Source organism: Rhinolophus ferrumequinum, chromosome 13 (assembly GCF_004115265.2).
Source record: "Rhinolophus ferrumequinum isolate MPI-CBG mRhiFer1 chromosome 13, mRhiFer1_v1.p, whole genome shotgun sequence".
NCBI classification, from domain to species: domain Eukaryota; kingdom Metazoa; phylum Chordata; class Mammalia; order Chiroptera; family Rhinolophidae; genus Rhinolophus; species Rhinolophus ferrumequinum.
Window position 1 is genome coordinate 27,374,397 of NC_046296.1, and position 25,440 is coordinate 27,399,836.

Sequence of the window (25,440 nt, forward strand, 5' to 3'; positions counted from 1 at the left end):
AGGCGCTGTTTTCTTTATTTACAAAACGAGTTGTTTTATTAGTATAATGTGAGAAGTCTGCGTTTAGGCGGTGAGGCGCGAAGCTGGGGAAGCGATGCCCTGTTCTGCCTGCCAACCCTCCAATAAACCAGCAGAGACTCAGTTCTAACTCCCATCATCCAGGAAGCGCCCGCCTTGAAACTCCTGCAGCGTGCGAGGATTTTCAGTAACTTTTGGCCCCTCGCGGCCCTTGTAGCGTCCCTAGTTACCGTGCCCCTAGTAACCGCCCACTCCAAGCAGGGAGTCGCCAGGTAGCTAGAGGCCGCGCCAGCTTCCCAGCCCCGGCTCGGCGCGGGCGCTCAGGCCTCGGCGGCGAGCTGATGGCCGCCTCGCACCCAGCGGCGGAGCTGGAGTCTTCCAGTCTCCAAACCCCGGTAAATCCCAACACCTGGGTGCGGGTGGCCCAGTACCAACGCGAAGACCCGTTAGAGGCTCTGGCGGCAGCGGCCTTGGAGGAGGAGAAACAGGAAGAGCGGGAGGAGGCGGTGCGGCCGGCGCGGGCGCTGGTAATGTAGGGGCGGGACGTGGGCTAGGGTTGGGCGCTGGCTGGGTGCAGGCCGGTCGACCTCCCCGCTGGGCTGAGCGACGTGCTGGGAAACGCGGCGCCCTGCCCAGATCCTCCCTATCCGGTTATCCTGGCACAGCACCTTCTTTCTGGCCCCATGAAAACCCCTCAAAACCGGGCGAGGCGTTGAAAAGTCTTCTAATTTTCACCAAAGAGACTGTTGTAAAAATTTCTTAGCGTTTACTTCACTCTGTTTAGACTAGAGTGCAAAGTACAGAACCTTAGTCCTTATTCTCCAGCATCTATCAGAAGTAGATATTCCCTTTAATTTTTGACTCGGGGAAGACTGATCTACCCCCATAGAGGATAATCTATAAAACTCAGGCGAATCAACTGTACTGTCAGAAGTGTGTTTTGTTGTCACCTTAAGATCTTGGTTATTAGTGCATCTTAACTCGATACATAAGAGGCGATATTTAAAACCATCAAATGTTCAGTGGATACATCAGACACAGATATAGTAGTTAAGCATCCAGAGAAGCAAATTACTGAAGACCCAGTATTTCCTAAATGCCTTTTCAGGTTGGCTTGAGACAGCCTTTTCACTGATACTTTTCAGTGTCATGTGTGTCCTGAACACCTGTCCACCAGGTAGAGGGCCAAGACTGCCATCTGTGCTATTCCCTTAAAATATAGAAACATTGAATTTTAACTATCTACCTGCAGCTATAAATCTCCAGTTAAAGATTCTTAATACTATTTGCCCAAGCCTCTCAGATACAAAACATTATGGTCTACAGGGCTAATAGAAATCAGTAGATATTTTGGAATTCTAATCTCTTTAAACTATACTAAAACCGTTAATCAGAAAATCTGTAGCAACACCTTTTATGGTCAGCATTTCACCAACAGATGTAAATTATTAGAGGTTATCCAGAGTAAGGCTTATTCAGACCCTGAACATGAACCAGAGTGAGTCTAAGGGCCAGTTTCATTCATGATAAAGTTTTCCTTCAACACAACTTTAGTAGCCAAGAAAGGAGACAAAGTGATGGAGGAAAAAAATTTGAATGGAGTATTTGGAGTCCTGATTATATGACCCATTCTCTGCTATTTGCTAGATGACATTAAGATGTAATTTCCTTCAATCTCTGTTTCTGTATCTGTAAAAGAACTATAATAATTGTCTCTCTTTCTTGCCTCACTGGGATATTATGAGAACCAAATGAGAGAATGTGTGTCGTATCTAAATAACAGTTTGTATAAATTAGTAATAATAATAACTACTGCCAGTGAGACTGTCATTTGAACAACCTGCCCAAAGATTAAATTCTATTTTGGATTGCTGTGGTAGAGGAGTCAGTTATTTCTATAGTTGCAGTATACTTCCATAATGCCTTATCAAACTGCAAATTTGTATTAGAAACTTAATTACTTTCAGAGAGATTAGTTTCAAAGGGACAGAATCCTACACCTCCCTCCCCCCAAAAAAGGAAGTTAAGTCTTATCAATTTGACACTGTTTGTGACCACTACACTTGAAGGACCCAAAAGCAAACCTGGACAATCTGCTCCTTATTGCCTGATAACCAGAGGATACTGGGGTGGGGAAAAAAGCACTGAAAAGGCAGGAAAGAGAGTGCGGGAGCCAAGCTGGCTTGGGTCTGCACCTTGATTTTTAAAGGTTAATTTGGCTCAACTTTGTCATCTATAAAATGTAGTAAACTCAGATACCATAGCCATCACACAAGATTGATTAGAGAACCAACTGTCATAGTAGGCCTCTTCCGTTTGCCAAAGCCCCCCTACCCCTTGCAAGACTGCCCATACTGGGCACTGAGGCATGTTCCTTGAACCTAGCCTCAGCTGGAGATATCAGTTCATAGGCTTTGTTACATGGTTGATGATGACACAGGTATAGCAGTTAAAATTTCCACAGTTAAAATTTCACTGAGTTTCCTAATGGGGTCTCTCTCTCTCTCTTTTTCAAAATCAAATATTGAGCATTTATTAAAATTAAATATTGAGCTAGTCACTGACTCTTCAGTGGTGAATGAAGCAAACATAGCTCTCATCATTGCAGAGCTTCCAGTCTGGTGGGGAGGCTACATAATAAAGAAAAATGAACAATGAACATAAGATGGGAAATTTTGGAAAAGAAATTAACAGGTTACTATGATTTTTAAAAGAAGTAGGAGGGAACCTATTTAAATGAGTTAACATTTAGGTCAATGTCTGATAAATGAAAAAAAGTAGCCATTTGAAGAGTAGGGGTGGGAAAAACATTCCAGGCAGAGGGAACAGCATATGCAGAGGCCGTGAGATAGGAAAAGCTTTGTATGATTAAGGATCTGAAAGAAAACCAACAAGACTGGGAAAGAGTGAGGGGAAGAAAGGGAGAGGGGAAGAGAGTAGGTTGGCGAGGTCAGCAGGGCCTGCTCGTTCAGGGCCTTATTTGACCAAGTAAGGAGTTGAGTGTTTATTGTAGGTGGGTGGTCCTTGAAGACTTTTAAGAGATCTGACATATTCCTAGTTATATTTTTAAAATATGACTCTGTGGCTTTGTGGAGAATGATTGGTGGGCTTGACAAAGCAGAAGTAAGAAGATGGTTAGGAGGCTGTTGCAGTAATTCAGGTGTTATAGGTAGTGGCATGGACTTAGAGTCTACGGAAGATGGCAAAAAGTGGACAGATTTCTCTAGAATGGATAGGAATCACTGTTAAAGATTGGACGTGAAAGCAAAGGAAGACGAAGAAATGAAGAATGCTCATTCCCAGGTTTCTGGTTTGACCAGCTGCATGGAAAGTAAGGGCCATTTACTGAACTGGGGATAACTTGGGAGCAATGAGTTGGAAGCTGAGTGGGAATCAAGGTTTTCAGTTTTGAACATGGTAATTTTGAGATGCCTATGAAACTACCAAGTAGAAATGTGTAAGAAGTAGTTGGGAAACAGTAGTCTTGTGGGGTCTGAATTGGAGATTTCTATCTGGGAGGTTTTAGCATTTTTGAAACAATGAGAATGGATAAAATCACTTAGAGAGAGTGCAGAGAAAGAAGAGAAGGGGCCTTGCATAGAACTCTTTTAAAAACCTCACCATGAACAGTCAGGTAGAGAAAAAGGAGACAAAAGAGATTAAGGACCAGTTATAGTAGTAAAAGGATTATCACAGGAGTGTGGAAATCCCCCATTCATTGGTTTTCATGATGACAGGGTCAAATGCTGTTAAGAGAAGGGACATTTCATCCCTGAAGCAGGAGGAAAGGAGAAAAGGGGCACAAAAGCAGGCAGTTTTATGGATAGGAAGATGAGGGAACTTCCCTCTCTGATGGTTTCTGTTTTCTTAAAAGAGTTATCGTGTGCAGTTGCGGGGTGGGGCAGGAGCAGGTTGAAGAGCAAGGAAAAGGTACCGCAGTATTGCTGTGGGGTGAGAGCCACCTTCCAGAAGTAATACGGGAGGTGCGAGGCAGACCAAATAGTCATTAGAGATTGTTCAGTTTTAATTTAGTACTAATATTCACAAAACAGTCTTTTTCTTTTTTTTAAAGTTATATATTTTAATTATGGAAGTAATACTGAACACATTCTCCTTTTAAAATTTCAAATGTTACAAATAAGGCTTAGGCCCTTTTAACACCTCTCCCCCCAAAAAGAAAGTCTGGGGCCCTCCTCCCCCCTATCAGTAGCCACTGTTTTGAAACCGATATATTCTTCTGGGCTTTTTCCTGTCTCCTGTGTACATAATAATTTAATATATGGTGGCATTTTATATATACATATTGTTTTGCAGCTTGCTTTTTTTCTCTTATCATTTATTGAGGGCTTACCCATTTTAGCACATGTAGACCCGCCTCATTCCTTACAAATCCTTTCAAAGAAAAAAAAATTTTAATAATAATTCCAGAATTGTAGATGATACTAGATACCCTACACCACAAATAATTATGACTGCTGATCACTAATGAAGCATATGTGCTGGAAGGAGTCATCATCTAAATGGGTCAAGCCAATCTAGGGAAGATTATCCACTAATCTAGTGGCTGCAAGTAAAACATTCCACAAAAAGCCAAAGGCTTTTAAAGGGAAAGGGTGCTATTTTAGGCTCTTGGAAAATAGTCTACTTGGTCTAGGTTATCTGATCTACTAAAATGTTTTCTTCTGTGTGGAGACAATTAAAGATGCAATTAGAGTTGGAAGTCAGTTATTAACCATGCATCTGTTTTAGGTAAAACACTGTGGCATCAGTTTATCTGAACAGTTCAGGCTAGTGTTAACAGTATTAAGCAGAAACGGAATGGATACTGTCAGAAGTCAGTGCATAAGTATAATTTCTCAGACCTGCCACATCTCTTCAGAAGCTACTACTCATCCTTCTATATCTTTTTCAAACAGTTTTCTAGGTCCAAATAAATTTTATCCTTTTTGTGAAAATGATTGTTATAAGACCTTCTTTTAGGGATGTTCTAAAAGAATGAATGGAGAGCACATGGATACTTCTGCCTAAAAACATTTCTTTTGCATATCCTCCCTGTTTTAGTTATAATTTTTGGAGAATAAGCCCTTTCCTTAATACTTAGAATATACTTCTTTAGGGCAGCTAGTATTTCTCTGAATGATTAAGTCCTTTGTGAGGAAATAACTGTCCTCTTCTCTTGGAAACTTAGTATTTTTCTTAGCTGTACATTTGTGCTCCATATACACCATTTCCCACCCCTACTCAGACTTTTTACGTCTCTGAGCACGTCATGCTTATTCCTCCTATTGCTTCTTAAAAACCTATCCTGCCCTTCGGAGGAGTGCGGTGTGTCTTTAGAGCCTAACACTTGGGATTTGGAGTAAATCCCAGCTCTGCTACTGGTTAGCTCTGTGCGTGAAGGCAGGTCACCTAAATCTTCCGAGCCTTAGTTTCCTCATCAAGAACAGAGTATGCCAGTTGCATCATCCTGAGGTAACATATGATGAATGTTCTAGCACTGTGCCTTGGATTTCTTTGTTTTTCATTGCTTCCCTAATCTTACAAACTTTGTCATTATCCAACTTTATATTTCCAGTCTGCCTCACCTCTGCAAATTCTGCCTCCCCCATCAGTATTAGGCATTCTTTCTCTGAGCTCTCATGGAGGCTGACATTGCGATATACATGGTTACTCATTTGTCTCCCTGCTCAGCGGGGAGCAGCTCATGGAATGAGGAGCTCTGTCCATTATTTATGTACACGTCCTCTCCTAAACTAGTTGGAAACTTCTCAAAGGTGGAGTTTTTATCTGATTTGTATCCTTCAGCAGCTAGCTAAATGCTGGGTGTCCCTAAATATTTAATGAATGAGGAAGTTAACAAAGTATTCATCCCCACAGATCAGGTAATGGTGAGGAGCATATATAGAAATAGAAGATATCAGAAAATCCTCTTAATTGAGTTATATGACAATAAAGCAATTCTCTGAGTCATAGTTTCTGCATATCAGTTCTACTGAAGAAAACTTGTTTTCCTTCATTTGTTTCTCAAAGTTATCTCAAGTGGTACAACACTGGCCTCTTGTATACTGTTTTTAGCCCATTTTTAAAACACCATTTCTACAACTATTATATACAATTGACTTTTCTGAGTTTTCCTGTTGGGAGAAGCTCCTCAGATTTATTTCCTAGTGTCTTATCAGATTGGGTCTATTAATTTTCTATGGCAAATATGCTGTTTTCATTTTGAATCTACTTTGGGCAGTAGGCTAAATTTAAGACCATGGTCAGCAGCCTGACCACGCATAGTATCATATGCATAGTACCATAAATAACTTCAACTGTCTCTCAGCTGAGAGAATATTAAAATTTCTATATTTATGGAGAGAATGGGATTTTACCTCTATAGTTGCTTCAATTAAAAGAACTATGAAAGGAATATGAAAGGAGTGAGGGAAGAAGATCAGTCAGACCCTTCCAGACCTGATCTATATATAGAATAACTACACATTATAACTACACTATACTACTCTTGTTCTCTTTTCACTATCAAAGGCCCTGCCACCCAGTGGAGCTACTGCTTTTGTTACCCACAGGAATGGCTGTTCTGAAAGTCCCTCCCATCTCCTTCCACACCCTTGTACTCCCTCCTGAGCTCTCCCCTGGACATCCAGGAGGGCTTCTCTCTGGCTTCTTGATGAGCCACTGAGAACTTTGTTCCCTCCATTCTCCTGCCCTCATTCCCCCATTCCCCTATCTTCTCTCCACTGGCACAGCGTTGGTGTACACTGCAGGAGCCCAGCTGGGGGAGGGTGTTGGGTTGTGGTTGCTTGGTTTGTAGCAGGAAGAACAGTGTTCTTCATCTCAGTTAAAACTTACAACTCAGAAAGAGGCTCTTTATAAAGGGTTTGGTTCTATCCTATTATAATGTACTGTGTTCTGGGAATCTAACCATCCTTTATAAAAGGATTAAATAGCATTTATTTTCTGGCAACTTGGTCTCTCTGTCTCTCATTCTTAATGCAATGTCATTAGGGGAAAATGTACTTCAGCCCACAAGTAACTTATAATCCATTAGTATATATGTATGCAGCCTACAGGTAAGAAGCAGCATTGGGATTCAGTGTTAACTTCATTTGTCTTTCACTTCCAGATACCATATAACAGGTTTGTTCCTTCTATCAGGCTGATTTTAACACCAATGTTTCTGGGGTGGAGGAACAAACACATATCAGCTGTGAGGACCTCATGGACTTTTCTGATATTTACTACTCCAATGAAGAATATTTCAGGAAACTAGAGGAGCTGAAGGCTGCCCACATGGAAACTATGGCAAAGTTAGAGAAAATGTACCAGAATAAATTAAATTTAAAGGAAGTTCGACCACTGATCATCAGGGAAGAACCGTCTAGTGTCTCTTCCACGTAAGTTTGTACATAATGTTATTTGTGGACTGTAAAATAAAATGTATACTTAAAAGTGCAGAACAAAATTATTTCAGAATATTTTCTCTCAAGTATCCTTTTGTACTTTTAGTGATATATGGAAGTGGGATTTTATTTAAAATGTTTAATGACTTCTTGTTTTGAGGGTCATTTGGTGGCCATTTGGTCTTTTCTCTCTGACCTATTATTCATAGAACTGTAGACATTAGCAGAATATTTAGTCTGGGCCATTTAAATGATGACTATTAAAATTTAATTTTAAAAGCCCTTTATAATATGTGGATTAACACTTGCTCATTAAAGATATGGTACACAGAGTTGAGGACTGAGACATAAATCTGATTCAAGTTTTCAAAATAGTCTATAATTTCAAGACCCATTTCTGCTATAAAGTCGCTTATTTTGAAACTTGAGGCAAGTCCCTTAACTCATCCAGTTGGTCAGCACTGATTGAGCACCTCCTGTGTGCCAGACCTCACCTGGACGCTGAGGAGTCAAAATCAAGATGCCCTCAAGGATCTCCGAGACTAGCTGAGAACCAAAATGGTAATAAACATGATGTAACAGTGCTATGGAGACAGAGGAAGAAGCAGTTAATCGTGTCAAGATGTCAGTGGAGGGACACAAGCAGGATTTTCTACTGAAGTGTCATATCTGAGTTCAGTCTCGAAGGAGGAATGGCTGCAGCATATGCAGGAAGCAAGGAGTGGCCTTCTAGGCAGCAGAAACCACATGTGCAAAGGCATGGCAGCTTGAGAAATCATGGTGTGTGTGATTGCATATGACTTAAGAATGGTGACGAGGGAATAGGGACAGGCGAGAGGTGCAATGGGAAAGGTGGGCAGGGGCTGATCTGGAAGTGCTTTACAATCTATACTTGACTTTATAACAATGACAAATCATGGAAAAGTTTCAAGAAGGGGAGTGATGTGATCAGATGTATGTTTTAAGATGCTGACTCTGGAAATCGTGTGGAGAATTCAATAGAGGTTAGAGACATGAGGAACCTCAGCTGTCTCAGGTTCCTCGCCTGTAAAGTGAGGGTGTCGAATTAGATAATTTATAGGCATCTTCCAGCTCTATTCCAAAATAAAAGTAATACGTAATTTTTACAAGCCCTGTTCAGCTCCTATCTTCTGATTATACCTTGATCTAAGAAAATGTATAATTCTTAATTTTTATATTTGGTCACATACAACTGAGAGTGTATCCTAATTATTCTTCTCACTTAGGTCTGTATCAGAAAAGAACTCCTGTCACCGTGTCTCCTTAGTGACATCACTTTCAGAGCCTGATTTGGGTCATTCTTCCTCCTTGACACTGAGTTCCTCTGAAGATGAGATGCCCAACTTAGAAAAGGAATATCCTGAGAAAAACAGAATGATGACCTATGCTAAGGAGCTCATCAACAACATGTGGACAAATTTTTCTGTTAGAGATTATATTCAGTGTGAAGATGGTGACTTCCCAGTGTTTAAAAAAACAAAAAAGAAACCAAAAGAATGGGTGCCAAAAATTACAGTACCTGAGCCTTTCCAAATGATGATTAGAGAACAGAAGAAAAAAGAAGAGAACATGAAATCTAAATCAGATATTGAAATAGTACACAAACTACTCAAAAAACAAGAAGAAGATTCAGAGTGTAAGAAAAAATTCCGAGCCAATCCGGTTCCAGCATTCGTCTTTCTCCCTCTTTATTATGACATAGTCAAGCGAAATGAAGAACGGAGGAGAACTATGAAGGAGAAAAACAAAGAAGCTCTTTTGGCCTCACAAAAACCATTTAAGTTTATTGCAAGGGAGGAACAGAAACAAGCAATCCGAGAAAAGCAGCTGAGAGACCTTTTTAAGTCTAAAAAGAAAACAAATCGATTTAAAGCCAGACCTATACCTCGATCTACTTATGGTTCAACTACCAGTGACAGGTCAAAAGAAGAAGAGCTCTGTAGAAACACTGGGGCACAGCTGAGAGCCCAGGAGCTTTTAACAGATTCATCTCTGCCTTGTAGACCAACTCCCAGAGGTTGTGCTGCAAGGAAGCCCAAGTGTCCTGAACAGGCTGAAAAGTTGGACTATAAACAGAAGGCTAAGTGCCAGACTGCTGATTTTGGAAACTTTCCTGGGAAATGTCAGAAACACCCCTCTGAACAGAAGTGTCCAAATCTCCTCACTGTCTGTAAACCACCTGATCTTCATGCAGCCTCACATGCAGACACTAAAAGAGAGAACATTTTGGCAGACATTGAAGCAGATGAAGAAAATTTAAAAGAAACACATTGGCCTTATCTGTCTCCAAGGCACAAGTCACCAGTAAGAAGTGCAAGTGTAAAGCGTGTGTCTTGTAACTGCAACCCTCCGATGCCTACAGTATCTTCCAGAGGCAGAGAACAAGCCACAAGGTAAAGAATTAGTTTACGGTACTGACAGACTTATGCTTGCTATAATAGTATATGCAGTGTGATTGATTTTATGTTCGTGAATTTGAAAATATGAAGAAATTATTATAGCTGGTAATATATTTTACTATATAATACAGAATATTTTGCCAGAGGGTATTCTAAGAAATGTGTTTTCCATTTTATGAAACTTTGGGGATAGAAAAGGTTATAGTCTGCCTATTGATTTCCAATTTCACAAAGTCAGATCCTTCTGAAAAAAGTTGCCTCTTTTCAACCTTTGAATTATCCTGTGTTAAATCTTTGCTAAGCAACATTCTCACTGGCTTAAAGTGAATTAAGCCTTAGTTTGTTGCCCTCAGGAGATCACTGGAGGAAAAGAAAATGTTGGAAGAAGAGAGAAATCGGATCCTATCTAAGCAGAAGCAAAGAATGAAAGGATTGCAGAAACTCCTGACAACCCGGTCTAAGGCTTATGACTCCCATCAAAGTTTAGCTCAAATGTCTAAATCCAGAATAAAATCTCTCAGGTATCATGAAAGAATCCTGAACCTCCAGATCATTGGTTTTCAAACTTTCTTTTTTTAATCAGTAGATACCAATATATGGAAAGATGAAGAATACTATTAGTATTTTAGTTTCTGGATTCAAGTTACTGTCAGTTACTTATACTCAACATGCTCACACACATTCACACGCTCATATTCACTTCACTCACTCACCGCATGGTGAGGACCAACATATATACTCACACCTCTGATGGTGAGGACCATGAAGCCATGTTGATGAACAGAAACATTTTATATTGTGGACAGAGTTAATATAATCTCATATCAGCATCTAATCTTTTTCTTTATATTGTTATTGATTGCACAGTATAATATTGAGAAAAATCTTGATTCACACAGATAAAGCTCTTTTTTTAACAGTTTGCCATGTAACCTCAGAATATTCTTCAATAAACAGATATGTCAAAGAGCTTTGTTCTAAGGTTTGCATGAAATCTCATGACACAAATTAACACACTGGTGTTAATTAACATCAATTATGTAATATTTTGATTAACACGTGTGTTAATATTTAGTGGTATGTGTTGCATTTTGTTAGTTTTAATATAGATAAATGAAAATATTCACAGAACCCCTTCACAGAACACTGGAATTCTTCAAAGTTTGAAAACCAGTGTTCCAGAGGAACATTTTTATGTTGCACATAAACATAAAAGTGTTCATGCTTAAGTAGAAAAATAATCCCTAAAGCCAGGTAATATGATTTATTCAGTTTTAATCTGATCTATAAATACTGCCAAAATCTATACTTGCTTTTAAGTACTTCTTTTTTAAATGTATATTATATATAATAATAATATTCCTTTATAATGTATATTATGTTTATGTTCCTTATAATGTATATCAATGTAATTTACATAGAGGTACCTTAATCTGATGAACTTAAGCAAAAAATTTCTTAGGAATACACTATTCATCTTTAGAAAATAAACTGGATTTTTCATACCAACTTGTATATAATTAAGCATAATTATCATTTTATAGTATTAGTTTCTCTAATCCATGAAATCTTATTATCTTGGTAGAGTTGGTATATTTTATGTAGAGAAAATAGAATAGTTTAATTCATTATAGGATCTTGCCCAAATAATAAGTACACTTTCTGTGAATTTATGTATTTTGGTTCCTGTTCCTCTATATATTATAGTCCCATACTCCCCATTTCTCCCCTGACCTGTTCCGATTTTAATTAACTTTGCCACCAACCTATAAGAGATATCATTTAGGGAAATAAAAAAAAAGTAAGGACTTGTTTTCAGAAGAAATTCCTTAAAGAAACGATATTTGATTTGGACCAATTTTTCTTGGTTTTATATACTTATAAATGAGATAAGTATAGTCATCTCTTCAGGCCAGTTTGAAGCCCTTTAATACATTATATCTTGAAGATTTCAGAACAGTCAAAGTACCCAGACTGCTCCCAGGATGTAAAACGTGTGCTTTCAGAACCTAGGATTTTTATTCTGTATTCCATAAAAATTTACCAGTCTAGAAAAGGAATGGTGGTAAACTGTAAACTATGCTCATAATTTAATTTCTGATTTGTCATCTAAGTTAAATGTTACATATGCAAGTTCTTACGTCTTTTTAAAATTCTATCCCTTTTATTTGATTTTTAGAAAGAGTGAAAAGGAAAGGATGAGAGAGTATCGACAAGAACTGGAAGAAAGAGAAGAAAAATTAAAAAACAGGCCACTACTATTTGAAAGAGTTGCTCAGGTTGTGTTTGTTGGAATTTAAGACCTATTGTCAGCTTTTTTTTTTTTTTAAAACCTCTCCAGCTTTTAATTTACAGCCCATTTTTCTTATGTGTTATATAATGTATTGCCATATATTATTTCTGTGACAGCTTCATCAAATCAGTCAAATAAGTACTTTTGCCTAAATCTGAGCATTTAATCTTGTTGATGAGGCACATAAACTTGATAAAGATTCTACTGCTAATCCAGTCGTTTTCAAAATAATAGTTTCACAAGCTGTTTTTAATGGCTGGTCTTTTTTAGTACCAACTTGGCCGAATATTAAGGTGTGGCTTTCTGATATGATTTGGAGGTTTCTAAAGAATTGAAAAACAAAATGGATAATTGAATCAGATTTATTTCTGCTAGTTTTTTAAATTGAAATATAACTGACATACAGCACTGTATAAGTTTAAGCATGATGATTTGACATACATAAATTGCATGAAATGATTACCATAGTAAATTTAGTTAACATCCATCACTTCATATATGAGGTGTGATCAAACAATACGGTGAATGTTTAAATGAAAAAAAATTATTACAGTAAAAGACACATTGCCATTAATCCCCCTCAAAATACACCCCCTCACTTATCCCATCGTTCTTGCCACTTTCTGACACCGTTCTGGAAATCCTCTTTCGTGAGTGTCTTTAGTTGCACTGTCATGGCTGCCTCTGTGTCCTGAATCAATTCAAAATATTTCCCTTTCATGGTCATTTTGACTTTGGGGAAGAGCCAGAAGTCACATGGTGCCAGATCCAGTGAATAAAGTGGATGAGGACCCACTGTAAGGTTTTTATTTGACAGTGCAACTAAACCACATTTTCTTTATCTATGCATCTTTCAGTGGACTCTTAGTTTGTTTCCATGTCGTGGCAATTGTAAATAATGCTTTGATGAATCGGATATAGCTATCTCTTCAAGATAGTGATTTTGTTTCCTTTAGATATATACCCAGAAGTGGAGTTGCTGGATCTTGTGATAGTTCTATTTTTAATTTTTTGAGGAACTATACTATTTCCCATAGTGGCTGTTCTAATTACATGCCCACTAACAGTGCACAAGGGTTCCCTTTTCTCCACATCTTCACCAGCATTTCTCTCTTGTCTTTTTGATAATAGCCATTATAACAAGTGTGAAGTTTTATCTCATTTAGTTTTGATTTGTATTTCACTAATGATTAATGATTTTGAGTACCTTTTCATGTACCTGTTGGCCATTTGAATATCTTTGGGAAAATGTCTAGTCCTGTGCCTACTTTTAAATTGGATTATTTGTTTTTTTGCTGTTGACTTGGATGAGTTCTTTATATATTTTGGATATTAACCCCTTATCAGATATATGGTTTGCAGATATTTTCTCCATTCAGTAGGTTGCCTTTTCATTTTGTTGATCAGGTTTTTTTTTAACTGAGTAAAGGCTTTCCTTTTTATTGGAAAGATAATTTGGACAGTGAATCCTGATTTTACTAAATTTACACTCAGTTTTACAATCTTTCCCTTAAGAGAGATTTGTCAATTTCAGATCATCTTCTCTTTAGTCCCCATAAGGGAGAGGTCCCTAAGGGTGACATGGCTTAACAATAGACAGAGTCATGAAGGTTACAGGGGTTGTATTATGAATTTAAAGCTGTTACATTTGGAGCTTTCTGCCAGCACATGCCTGGGACAGATGAGTGTCATTACAGGACGGTCCTTGTCAATGACTAATTGAGGACTAGAGACATGTATTGTGGTAAATCTGCATATTACCATCTCTCAAAGTTATGGAAACCCTTTACTTATTGATTTGGATATAATTTTACTCATATGTAGTGCTTGCCATTTTAAGTGGTGAGTTTCTTTTGTCATCAGTTTCAATTTAAGGGGCAAAATCATCATAAGCTGTTGGACATTACTCAGCATAAAGTGATTGACTTTGGCTCAAAGCAGTTATCTCCAGCTCCCAACTGCAGGTTTTTATGTCCCCTTGTCTGGTGCACACGAATATGTTGACCCAGATTTCCCACAGGCATCTTACATTCATTTTGCCCCAAACTAGATCCTTTTCTTTGATTTCCCATTCTGGTTGGGCCACTATTTAGATGAATGGGAATCACCTTTCCTCCCCATTCAACTGTCACTGAGAGAACTGAAAGGATTTCTTCCTAAATAATTTTTGGATCTGCCTTTCTCCATTCCTGACGGTGAAATGCTAGGTGAAACCTATTATTTCCTATTTGAATTAATATAATGGTTTGACTGGTTTTCCTACATTGTTCTTTGCAAAGCCACCCATTATCTCTTTGCTTTGCCATTCCCATTCCCTTGTGAAAATGTTAACTCTAGGTAGGTAATTAATCACCCCTGATAACAGTGGCAATTATGCACTCACTGATTCCATTCCTTCTCATTTTCAATGAATGGTATCAAGGGGTCTTGTCACTGATTTCTCCAAACAATGCTACAAGGTCGTTCTTCCTATATTATAGAGGAAGGAACTGACGTTCGAAGAAGGTAAGTAATTCATAAGATTTATAGTTCGTAAACAACGGAACTAGGATTGGAACCCAAGTCAGTCTGCTTCCAAACACTTAACTCTAAGCTGTCCTGCTTTCTCTCAGAAGATAAATCCATGAGTCTTAGCATGGTATACAGAATCCTCTATGATCTGATCCCTGTTAACCTCTTTAATTCATCTACCACTGCACTCCTCCCAACCCCCACGATGTACACCCTTTACTCTCCAGCTGTTTCTGAATACCCTTAGAGCCTCTTCCTATCTTTCCTTCTACTCTTTCACGTCTTAGGGTAAAAGCACTTCTTGCATTGTTTCCCCTGGTTGGATTAGGTGCCCTTTCCTCTGTTCTTTTCCTTTGCATACTTCTCTTTTTGCTTCTAACATATTGTGTGGGAATCATCTAATGATCTCTCTTCCTTCCAACTAGTTGCTTTTAAAGATGGTAGTCAAATCTTTGTATCCCCAGCACCTAGCACGTAGGACAACATCTGGCACAGAGGCGATGCTAATAAAATAAACATCTGTTGAACCAAAACTTAGCTATTATGATCAAATGACCTGTCTGTCATTTTCTTTTTGGTATTAGCCCATGCTGAGAACTATACCTTGATGTATTAGTGAAAAGTCGCAGCCTTAATAAACCATTTTGCCATGCTGTGAATTCCCACTGTTTCTAAGCACCAGAGAAAATGTGGCAAAATAAGCAGTGTGTATGAAATTAAACTTATAAAGAAATTTTAAATGTTGAAAACATAGGTTAGTTTCATACCTGATATTTCTTCTTCTATTTTTGGCCCTCACATGCTGTTTCCTTTTCCCAAAACACTTTTCTCTCCCTATATACCCCCTACCTCCCATGAGGGCTTGTCACAAAATAAGTAAGCAGTAATTATTAAAGAAATGAAAGGATTACTATAAACTAAACTTACAGTTATAAAAGTATTTTTTCCCTTCAGTTTAGGGTGCTGATAGACAAAGTTTCATCACTTGTTATTTTGGTTATTCCTGAAGAAACGAAGCCCTTTTTTTATTTTAGAGTGTTTGATAGTAAAATAAGTAACCATACAGATATTTTAATTGTTCCTTTTATCTCATAGTCTATCATTCTTTTGCATGGTGAAATGTAAGGGGGAAATGTTTCAATTAGGAACAATTAAATACTATTCACCTTGATATAAAATATTAAAAAGTAATTAATTCTATAAATAGAGTGACTGGCAGTGACTCACCATTACTTTGGTTTTAACATAAATTAGTACATTTTTTTCTTGTAGTCCATTTTGCTGTGACTATTAGTGCTAATTGATAGCTGTTATGTAATAAATTCACTCACAACTGTATGCATTACTCATTTGTAATTATTACTTGGTGTCTTGCTGCTGTTGAGTTATCCCCTAACAGATTAAGCCTGTGAACCAATACAGAAGAAACTATGTTGTCCTGTTTCTTGGAAATTACAGGGTTTATTAACTGAGTAGATATTAAATTGAACTTTAAATCAAATTCAGATGAAGGCTTATGAGCAATAATTTTGATTAGTATTTTAATATCTTTTATATTTAATTTGCTTCAATCAGAATGTATTTTTCTTAATGCTTTCAGATTTAGGTTTGGGGTTTCTTTATTCTGATTTATAGTCTTTAGGGCATAGTTCTCATCTTCTCACTTTGCCATGCCTTTCAGTTTTCCTAGGCTGGTCTGTTGGTATTCATAGCCTCTTGGACCGTGTTTACTTTCTTTGCCAAAAATTGTTATCACAGTGGGTGCATCTTAGCAGTTTGAGTGCTACTTTTTCAGTTTTCCAGAGTCAGAAAATGCACTGGTGATAGTTTTATCCATTGTAATCAGTCTCTGCTATTTTGATTTCTTCCATGGAACGCTAGATTCTGTGGTCCCTCATTATGCTGGAGTACCTGCACTGGGTAATTATCTGACAACTGCATTGAAGTCAGGCTTTAGATTACCTTCAAATTCCAGGATGACCACTACCACTTAGAGAAAGCAGCATGATGGAGTGGAAAAGATGGAGGAAAGGGTCAAGAGACTTGGTTCTACCACTTACCATTCCTGTGACCTTAAGCAAACCATTTAAATAAGGGTGGGGTAGAGGGAGCATCTTGTTTGTTTCCATGTTTGTTACATTTGGGGTAGCACCTGGGTGCTGTCCCACACCCTTTCCAGTATAGGATGCCACTGGTGCATTGGAACTGGGCCATTTGTAGTCACCTTGCTTTAGTTAGAGGTCGATGGTAATTCTTGGCCCTCTACTAGTTCATATCCACTCAAAGGAGCTAAAAGTGGACTAAAGCCAAGGCACTAGTGTGAACCCCCGTCATCTTGTGGCTCCGTAAAGCCTATGGTCTCAGTAACTGTGATGACTTCTGACTTGTGAGAGGGTCATCACAACGTCCATGGGCCCCAAAGCCAGAAAGGAACGTTCTGGAGATTTGAACCTAATTCTGAATTCATGTTTTTATTGCTGTATCCATTGTTTCCTCCACAAAGATAACAACACTGATGATTTTATTATCTTTGATGAAATAGAGATAATGGCTTCTAAAAAGTAAAAATTACAGTCGGTACATAAAATAAAAACCCTCTGACAACTATCATACGAACAATTTTCTTACTGATTTTTCCAGATATCCTCGAGCAGTCATAAAAATGTATAAAACAGGTACAGCGTAAGGAATAATTACAGATTAAAACTCGTGTGGCCACCACCCAGGTTAACAAATAGAGAGCACTGCCAGCACCCCAGAAACTGTGTGACACTACTTCCTCTCCCCTAGAGGTAACCACCATTCTAGCTTAAGCATTTCTTTGTTTTTTTTTGCAATTTTATCACCTGTGTACCTATCCCTAAACAATAGTTTTGCCTGTTTGGGAGCTTTTTGTAAATGAATCATTATATGTACTCTATTGTGTTTTTGCTTCTTTTGCTCAGTATTATGTTTGTGAGATCCATCCATGCTGTGGTGTATAGCTAGAGTTCAATCATTTTCATTGCTTTATTTTACTCTGTTGTATGAACAGACAATTTATTTATCCATCCTATTGATACATATTTGTGGTTGTTTCCAGTTTTGGGTTGTTACAAACAGTACTACCCTGAATATTTTTATGCATGTCTCCTGAGGCACATACCGTGTTTCCCCGAAAATAAGACCTAGCTGGACAATCAACTCTAATGCGTCTTTTGGAGCAAAATTTATATAAGAAAAATTTTATATAGTAAAATAAGACTGGGTCTTACGTAATAATATAATATAATATACCAGGTCTTATATTAATTTTTGCTCCAAAAGATGCATTAGAGCTGATTGTCCTGCTAGGTCTTATTCGGGGAAGCACGGTACGTAGGAGTTTCTCTGGGTATATACCTAGGAGTGGAATTGCTGGTCAGAGGGTATGCATATTTTTAACTAACTGTGATTACTGAATTGAATTTTTACTGGAGCTTTTAACCCATATATTCTTAATAAAAATTTAAAATCTTTTGTTATCTAAAAAGGTTTGTCTTTCCTATAGAAAAATGCAAGAATGGCAGCAGAAAAGCATTATTCTAACACCCTAAAAGCACTAGGAATATCTGATGAGTTTGTTTTAAAGAAAGGCCAAAGAGGAAAAATATTTGAGTCCTTCAGCAATCAAGAGATGAAAAGTTTCAATGATGATAAAGAAAGGTAACGTATATAAGATATCTGAATGATATACCTCTGAAAAAATGCTTATCTGCAGGAAAGCATAAAATTCTGTTCTATATTTTAAAAAGGTCTTTTGCCTAGTGGAATACGTGTGAACTGTTATAAAACATTGATATTTTAACATGTTTGACACATACAAAATATTAACATGGTGATGAAGTAGCTTGTCTTAAAGGCAAAATAATTTAAATTTCCGACTGGCATAAATAATGAAAATAATAACATGCTTTCAAATGAAGTTGAAAAAAATCAACCAAGTTTTGAAATAATATTTATTTTCCTAATTGGTACTTCGTAGAGTTTTCTTGATAAATTGGAGCTCATACACTTGAGGAAGATTGACTACATAGTGACATACATTGTAAAGGGTTTGTTTACTTTAAACCAAATCATTTTTCCTTTGAAAGACTGATAAATTTCTTCCTCTAGCTTTAATGAAGAAAAAATAGAAGAAAGAGAGAATGGGGAAGAAAATTGTTTCACTGAGACCAACAGCCAAGAGTCTTGCAAGGAAAAAGATGAAGCTGAGGAAGAGAGTGGAGAAGAGAAATCTGAGGAAGAATAAAACAGAATCAGCAGGACTTCCTCTCTGTGCCTGCGCTGTTTGCAGCGTCTGGTGTTAGCAGCTGTGCTTGTTGTGTTAACATGGATGGAAACCCCTCTGAGGTGTGTAGGGCTCTTGAGCAAAGTCATCTGTAGCTGAAAAGGCTGATCCAGCTGATTGATCATTTGGTCAGTTAGAGTAAGGCTTTGCCTATCAGGATTTTTAATTGCTACATATGGTCTGTTTGCAACTTTGATCTTAATTTGTATTTTTAAAAAGTGTTTGAGGGGGTGGCCAGTTAGCTGAGTTGGTTAAAGCGTGGTGCTAATAGCACCAAGGTTGCCAGTTTGATCCCCACATGGGCCACTGTGAGCTGTGCCCTCCTTAAAAAAAAAAAAAGTTTGAGAATCACAACTATCACAAACTGATTAGTCATAAAAAATATACATCATTGTTTTTCGTGGGAAAAATTGCTTAGCATTGAGAGCAGAGAGAAGTATTGGCCTTTGGTGATTTGTTTGAAAAAAATTTTCTGAATTTTTTAAAGCATATTTTAAAACCATACTATTTGCCCATTCTTTTTCTCTGCAATATATCTCACAAAATGAATCCTCCAAATTGTTTTACTAGTTATTTTAAGTTTCTTATTTGAGCCATTTTAAAAAAGTAATTAAATATAGAAAAAATAGCTTACATTCATTTCTGCACTGAGAGTTTACTGTTAAATTATCCACACTGTCATCAGTCTTTCTTTTTATCTCTAGTTTTATTCCAAATTATTTGTGACATATAAACTATTAGAAAAGTTTTTATACTCTTGTTTAACCTTGCGTTTTGACAGATGGAAATAATTAGAGCATCTGAGTTATAATCTTAATAAATATCAACCCTGTTTTATACATGATGAAATTTGTGCATAATAACTTGTCCAAGGCAAGTCTCCAAAATAATTCAGATTTAACTCTTTAATACTAGACCCAGTTGTGCCCAACTTTTCACATATTGCAGAACACTTTGTCTTTCTGTGCATGTTAATTTGATTTTATGAATCTATCATTTTTTCTCTTTAAGAGATTTTAAAAATTCAAATCACGATGGCTGCCAGCCACTCACACGGCACAGCAGCCCTTCGCAGCCTGTGGCAGGTCACAGCAGCTCTCAGCAGCCCAGCTCCAGGGAGAACCGCTGTTCACAATCTTAGCTGTAGAGGGCACAGCTCACTGGGCCATGTGGGGATCAAACCAGCGACCTTGGTGTTAGGAACATGGCGCTCCAACCACCTGAGCCACCAGGCCAGCCCCATTTTCTTTTCTGAAAACAATCAAACTCCTTTAAAGAGGATGAACAAATGAAGGTGTATATAAGAGTGGTGTTTCCCAACTGGCAGTTTATGCTTTAAATGAAGAAATCAGGTGATTTTTCATAATCAGGGGCAAATGTTTACTTGTAATTCCTTTCCTACAATTTGTGTTAAATTATTTGTCACTATCATTAGATTGTAAACTCCTTGAGAGTTGGCACCATTTTAAAATTAATCTTTGTATTCCTTTAATATTTTGCACAGGATTATACGTATGGTAGGTACTTAATAAAGGCTTGGATGAGTAAATAAATGAATATGTTTTTAAATTATATTTGTAATTACTTCAAAATAAGTACACATATGATTAAAAACATTTCCCTTCCAATTTATTGAGAACCTGTGAAACACAATCCATAAATTGTAACATTTTAAATGTGACTTGCTTTCAACAATTTGCTCCTCATTCTGTCCCTTCTCAGTTTTATGAGGAGAGTGTAAGACTTGGTTTCAGGACTAATCTTCCATTTTCTTTTCTTTAAATTTGGGAATAGTACCAATCTTGGGTGGCTGAAGAGTGGATTAGATGAAATGATGTATGGAAAAGCTCTTTGCAAACTAGGCTATTCAAATGATAGTAGCAGAGAACAGAATATTCCTGAAGAAATTTTTAACTTTAAACACTTTTGTTAAAATGAGATATGTGATTTAAATATTATTTTGTTAGAAATAATGTGTGAACCACTTTTTAAAAGACAGTGATGTGGTAAAAACAGAGCCAAACTTAGAAGATACTGGTAGTTTCAAATCATTCTATGCAAAATCATTATTTTGTTTTTTTAGAAAGCCACCAAATTGAAAGTTGAAAGATTTCTTTAGTGTGTGACATTACAAAATAAGAGATTTTAAAAAATTGAAAAAAAATAAAATAAAATCTGGTATATCACTGTTGAAAGTCAAGGAATAATAAGCATGCTTATATCTAACTCTGATAAAATGATAATACAAAAAATGATAATAGAATTTACTTCTAGAACAGAACCTGGGAGTAGGCAGTGAAAGACTTAAGATTTTTGTTTTATTTTTTTCCCTTTCAACATATATATTAAAGAAAAATATAAATGAGGCTTTAGGCTTGTTGGGAACTACTTTCTAGTCATTGATTTATAGTATTCTAATAGCAAGAAAATAGAAAAATACATCTTTTCTTGATACTAAAAAAAAAATAGTTATACATTTTATATAGTTTATTTGAATCAGGATCCAAACATTGCACTTGGTTAATAAGTTTCTTAAGTCTCTTTTTAATACGTCACTCTTTTTCTTGCAATACTGTTGTTGAAGGGACCTGGTCTTTTGTCCAATAGAGTATCCCATTCTGAATTTTGTCATTTAATGTATTCCTATGTTCTCATGTTTTCTATAAATTAATAGTTAGATCTAGGCTTGACCAGATTCATATTTGATATTTTTGGCAAGAATACTTCATGGTGTGTATTTCAATCAGGGAATTACATGAGGCTGTGTTTCCCCCAAAATAAGACCTAGCTGAACAATCAGCTCTAATGCGTCTTTTGGAGAAAAAATTAATATAAGACCCGGTTATATTATATTTTATATTATATTATATATTATATTAAAGACCTGGTCTTATAGAAAAACAAGACCGGCCCTTATATTAATTTTTGTTCCAAAAGACGCATTAGAGCTGATTGTCCGGCTAGGTCTTATTTTCGGGGAAACACAGTGTGTGATGATCTTTCCTTTTGTGATGTTATTCACAGTGATGACCATTGCTACAATTCCTTATGCCAATGTTTCATCCCTCATTTTAGAACTTACCAAAGACCACAAAGTCTTAGTTGTTACAAAAAGGAAAAAAGCGGGGGATGGGGAATTGAATGAAGGTGGTCAAAAGGTACAAACTTCCAGCGATAAGATAGGTACTAGGATGTAATGTACAGCATAACTATAGTTAACACAGCTGTATGGCATAGTTGAAAGCTGATGAGAGTAGATCCTAAAAGTTCCCAGCACAAAAAAAAAAAAATTTTTTTTTAAATGAGATGATGGGTGTTAACTTATTGTGGTAATCATTTCACAATATATGTAAGTCAAGTCAGTATATTGATATACCTCTTAAACTTATACAGTGCTGTATGTCAATTTTGTCTCAAAACTGAAAAAAATCTAAAGAAAACAAAAACAACTAGAGTAAATAGATAATCTAAATATTAGTATATCTGCTTTTATAGCCAGGAAACCTTACAAAATAAAAAGTTGTTCTTCAACTTATCTAATTCCTTTCACATTTCTTCCTGACACTGTGAGGGTCTTGTTTTTCCCTTTTGGAATCTGTGGCTCTATCTTATCGCCTAATTTTATTGTAGATGTTAGCTGAGGGTTTTTGATTTTGAATTGTCCTTTTATATGGGGGGGGGGGAATACAGGAAGATTCAAACACTAGACTGCCATCACTACCACCTTCCCAGAAAACTCTCAAGACTTAGCCTTCCTGTGTACTTTTTGAACTGTTTGGATTTTTTTTTTTCCTTAAAGATTTTACTGGGGAAGGGGAACAGGACTTTATTGGAGAACAGTGTGTACTTCCAGGACTTTTTCCAAGTCCTTTCAATCTTAGTTGTGGAGGGTGCCGTTCAGCTTCAGGTCCAGTTGCCATTGTTAGTTGCAGGGGGCGCAGCCCACCATCCCTTGTGGGAGTCAAACTGGCAACCTTGTGGTTGAGAGGACATGCTCCAACCAACTGAGCCATCTGGGAGCTCAGCGGCAGCTCAGCTCAAGGTGCCATGTTCAATCTTAGTTGCAGGGGACGGAGCCCACCATCCCTTGCGGGAGTCGAGGAGTCGAACCAGCAACCTTGTGGTTGAGAGCCCACTGGTCCATGTGAGAATTGAACCGGCAGCCTTCGGCATTAGTAGCACAGAGCTCCAACTACCTGAGCCACCAGGCTGGCCCTGGATTTTTCTTTTACTGTATTACTTAGAAAAAATAAAAGAAAATATTAGACTAGGAGTAAAAGATTTAGGTCCCTTCTACCACTGAAATGAAATGAAAAGATGGTGGTGATAAATGCTAAGTGCTATAGAAAAAAATTAAGCAGAAAAGGGAGATGATGGGGAGCTCCTGCTTCAAATTCAAATGAAGTGGTTAGAGATTGTGACCTTCGACCTTCGAACAAAGCCCTGGTGGGCCCTTTGGATATCTGAAGGGAAAATGCTTTGAGCAGAGAACTGCCAGTGCTGAGCTCTGAGGGGAAATGTGCTTGGCATGGCTGGGTGAGAATGGCTTGTAAGTGACAATGGCAAAAGGAGGATGGTCAATGAAGAGGCTTTTAAAATAGCCTATATTGCAAGTCAGGTGTGTCTAATTTCAAAGCCAGTTTTCTTTCAACTATACCTTAAATACTAAAGTGGTCATAAGGGTGATTATACTTTTCATGTATGGCTATTTTTTCCTCCTAATTTCCTCCTTGTTTCCCCAAAAATAAGACCAGGTCTTGTATTAATTTTTGCTCCAAAAGACACATTAGAGCTTATGTTCAGGGGATGTCATCCTGAAAAATCATGCTAGGGCTTGTTTTCTGGTTAGGTCTTATTTTCGGGGAAACACGGTATATTACAAATAAGCCATGAAAATATCCTTTTAAAAGAAAAAGCAAAATTCTCTTAAGACCCACTCACTACAGTTCTGAGTATATAATTGTGGTCACGCAGCAGCCTACCCGTCTGTCTCCTTGTACCTGCCCCTAAAGAAAGGAGAGTCTGTGAGACGGATCCTTTCAGGGACTTTGCTTCACCTTTGTGCTTACACCTTATGTCTCCCTGTTTGGCCCCAGAAAAATGGCTGGCTAGTCAATGACGGATAAGATTCCCCACGGGGAGAGGGGGGCAACCCAAGCCAGACACAGCCACGTGGGGACCATCTGGGGAACTCCTGGGGTCGATAGAGGTGGGCACAGCCCCCCACCTTCCCCTGGCTAAGGAGAACCTCTGCCTCTGTGGCTGCATTCCCTCCCACAACCTGCAGTGGAAGTGACTCAATGATGTGCTCTCCATCTATTCATATGCATAAAGGTTTTGTCCCTTTGGGAAGTACATTCATCCTAAGACTGATGGTTCTGCTGCCTGCAGGCAAGGGTGATTGGTTGAGTTTCCTATTATAATGTATGGGATTCATAGATCTTGAGATTGACAAGCTTTATTTCCTTTACTTCCTCACCTAACTAATAAAAGCTATGCGTTGGCCCAATTCAGGACTCAGCCCTTGAGGTTGGAGTCCCTTGGCCCCGCTTGCACACTTTTCTTGGCTACTGTCTTAACCCTGCACCGCCCTCCTTGCTCCCCACAACTCGTTGTGCTGGACACAACATATAATATTTGAAATTATTTTATATTTCCATGAGAAACTACTCCCCAATAGAAGGGAAACTGACTTGCTTTAGTAATAGCATTGAGAAATTCAAATCAGCCCTTACAATTCAATCAACTAGACTGAAAGCAGTGATGGGGCCATTTTGTGAAAGTTTTTCTTTGTTGTTCTTATAACTAGAAAATAACCATTGGGTTGCAGAAATGATTTTGAAGTAAAGTGACATTTTGCTAAGAAAACGATGTGGTAGAGACTGCCAGTTGTTTGCCTAAAATTATTTTCCCTTTCTTCCTTATTATCAGTCCCCTCCCGTTTTTGCTGAAGGTGGCAATATGCCCAAATGAAACAACAACTATATTTTCCAACCTTCCTTGCAGCTAGGTGGTCATGTAATACCATCCTGGCCAGAGAGAAGTGGGTTTTCAAGGAAAGGCCTTTAGAAAGGGAAGACTTGGCTGGCTTGGCCTTTTGCTCTTTGCCTTTTCTCTTTTCTTCCTTCCTGCAACTTGAATGTGATGGTTAGAGCCAGAGCAGCCATCTTATAATCATGAGGGAAAGGCCAAGGGAAATCTGAGAAACTTTGAGCCACAGAATCAATATTAAAAACTGCCAACCTCCAGACTAGGTGTTACTTTGTTTAAATCTGCCATTTGGGTTTTCTATTAAATGTAGCAGAACACAGTTCCTAATTCAAGACATAGATCCAACCTATTATTTAACATACTTTGGAAGAAATGACATTTCTGAATTTTCACAAGCTACATGTGCCTGTGATATTAAACATGTACCCTGAGGTCAATCTTTTACTTGTCTTTGAAGAATGCTCACTTTTTCCAAGAAGAAAAATATTCCCT

General features: G+C 37.7%; 1 protein-coding gene across 1 annotated transcript; it reads left to right on the plus strand.

Annotated features, from left to right (window-relative positions):
* The first annotated feature begins 42 nt into the window (after nucleotides 1-42).
* FAM161A (FAM161 centrosomal protein A) lies at nucleotides 43-20,490 on the plus strand. The gene is made up of 7 exons (XM_033125626.1): nucleotides 43-545; nucleotides 7,180-7,418; nucleotides 8,672-9,838; nucleotides 10,198-10,365; nucleotides 12,024-12,123; nucleotides 18,178-18,332; nucleotides 18,783-20,490. The coding sequence occupies exons 1-7, from the start codon at nucleotides 360-362 to the stop codon at nucleotides 18,916-18,918; spliced, it is 2,151 nt and encodes a 716-aa protein (XP_032981517.1). The 5' UTR covers nucleotides 43-359; the 3' UTR covers nucleotides 18,919-20,490.
* Nucleotides 20,491-25,440: the final 4,950 nt, after the last annotated feature.

Bases quoted from the DNA above. Each gene is read 5' to 3' on its own strand.
- FAM161A (XM_033125626.1), top strand. From the start codon at position 360: ATGGCCGCCTCGCACCCAGCGGCGGAGCTGGAGTCTTCCAGTCTCCAA. The intron at 9,839-10,197 runs GTAAAGAATTAG...TGTTGCCCTCAG, and splicing joins GGCAGAGAACAAGCCACAAG to GAGATCACTGGAGGAAAAGA. The intron at 10,366-12,023 runs GTATCATGAAAG...TTTGATTTTTAG, and splicing joins TCCAGAATAAAATCTCTCAG to AAAGAGTGAAAAGGAAAGGA.